Genomic DNA, 1,822 nt, shown 5'->3' on the forward strand with positions numbered 1-1,822 from the left:
AGGCATTATTTCCTGCATTGTTTGCCATTTGATTGTAATTTGTTCTAAAACCACTATTTGCTTGCCCATGATCGTTTAATGATGCAGATTCCAAACTTAGCTGACTGTGTAGCCTAACTTCGCATTATTTTTCCTCTTGAATTAGAATAGAGAAGGCTTGTGCTATCCTGAGCAGTGGGTTCATCATCAAAATACTTTCTCTTACTACAGTATATACCTCATTTAAGCCCATCAAAAACTGAATGAGTCTCATATCTTGTTCTGCCTTGTGTATATTAGCCTTTACCCCGCAGGTGCACTGGCAATTGCACTGAGTATTCACATTCAACGTGTGTAATTCCTCCCAAAGCTTCTTTATCTTTGTGTAATAGCCAGTGATCTCCAGTGAGCCCTGAGTCAAGTCATTGATTTCCTTTTGAAGTTGATACATCTTAGCTCCGTTGGTCTGGTCATACCTATCCTCCAATTCCTGCTAAAGTTCCTTCGCATCATTTACATACTGTAAACTGTCTGCTATGTCCTTCGAAAGTGAGTTCAAAATCCATGAGGTGACCATATCATCACACCTTTCCCATTGTCCGTAATTTACAGAATCAACATTAGGCTTTCTACATTTACCATTAATAAAACCTATTTTGTTCTTCACTGAGAGGGCTCGCAGAACTCCTCTTCTCCAGGATCTATATCCTACTCCATCAAAAGGTATTGGTACCAAGGTTGATCCAGCATTTTCTGATGGATGCATATATAGAGGATTAGTTGAATCCATAACATCTCTTACCAAATTGGGTCCGTTATTCTCAAATTGATGAACAATTGGGTTAGCAATATCCTCTTCTCCGGTCATGATTTGAAGTATCGAAAGAGAGAGATGAAATTATACTCTAACAGAAAAACAATGAATCAAATTGACGCAAAAAAGTGAGAAAAATTAATTTCCAGATTTTGGAAAACCCTAGATTTATTGAGTCAATGAAATCGATTGAATTTGTGAAATCGATTGAAGATTGAGTGAGAACTAAATCGGAAAACAGAGCTCTGCTCTGATACCATGTGGAAATTAAGAGACTGTGAGGTGTAGGCTCCATTGGAGAGGAAGCTCGAGCTAAGGCTGCTAGCTCATGGATGAGGAGAACGTTCTGGAATTTGAGAGAGAATGTAGGAATGCAAAAAGTGATTTCATTCACTGTAGCAATTACAATATATATACGTGAGTGGAGAAGTGTGACTAAACCTAACAGCTGGCAACAACTCATTAACAACTAGCAGCTAAACTACCATTAAGCTAACTGACTAACCGTAATTATCAGATTAACAACATGTACATAAATATGCTTAGTCAATCTTAACAACAGTATTGAGCATATGCTTCCTAACCGTGTAAACTTATTGGCTTCACATAAGGTGTCTGAAGCGTTGGGTCTCTTTGAAGGCTTTTTTTTATTTTATTTTTTGTTTGAAATAATTAAGTAGGTTATTAGGTTAGGTATTAAAATAATTCAACTTTTTTACTTTTGGGGTTCTTGCTTTTAATATAGTATAGATTTACTGATTGTACAACTCCAAAATTATTATTTTTCCTTATCGACATTCAGAAGCAAGGCAAGTGACTCAAAGCCAAGATAGCTCTTTCAAAGGATAAAACTTCCACGGGGTAAAAAGATTTGAGTTTCCTTTCCAATATTTAAACAGTAATTTACAGAAAGAGATTGAGTTAGGCTATTCTACGATCATGTGTGAATGATGTATAGTTAGTTTATCATGGGGCTTTGGGAGGCGTCACTTCCACTTAGCTATCTCTAGTAATTTTCTCAGAATATAG

General features: G+C 36.5%; 1 protein-coding gene across 1 annotated transcript; it reads right to left on the reverse strand.

The window, feature by feature from the left end:
- Positions 1 to 472: 472 nt before the first annotated feature.
- On the reverse strand, positions 473 to 847 carry LOC138907193 (uncharacterized). Its single transcript, XM_070197560.1, has one exon. The coding sequence runs from the start codon at positions 845 to 847 to the stop codon at positions 473 to 475; it is 375 nt and encodes a 124-aa protein (XP_070053661.1).
- Positions 848 to 1,822: the final 975 nt, after the last annotated feature.

Source organism: Nicotiana tomentosiformis, chromosome 1 (assembly GCF_000390325.3).
Source record: "Nicotiana tomentosiformis chromosome 1, ASM39032v3, whole genome shotgun sequence".
NCBI classification, from domain to species: Eukaryota; Viridiplantae; Streptophyta; class Magnoliopsida; order Solanales; family Solanaceae; genus Nicotiana; species Nicotiana tomentosiformis.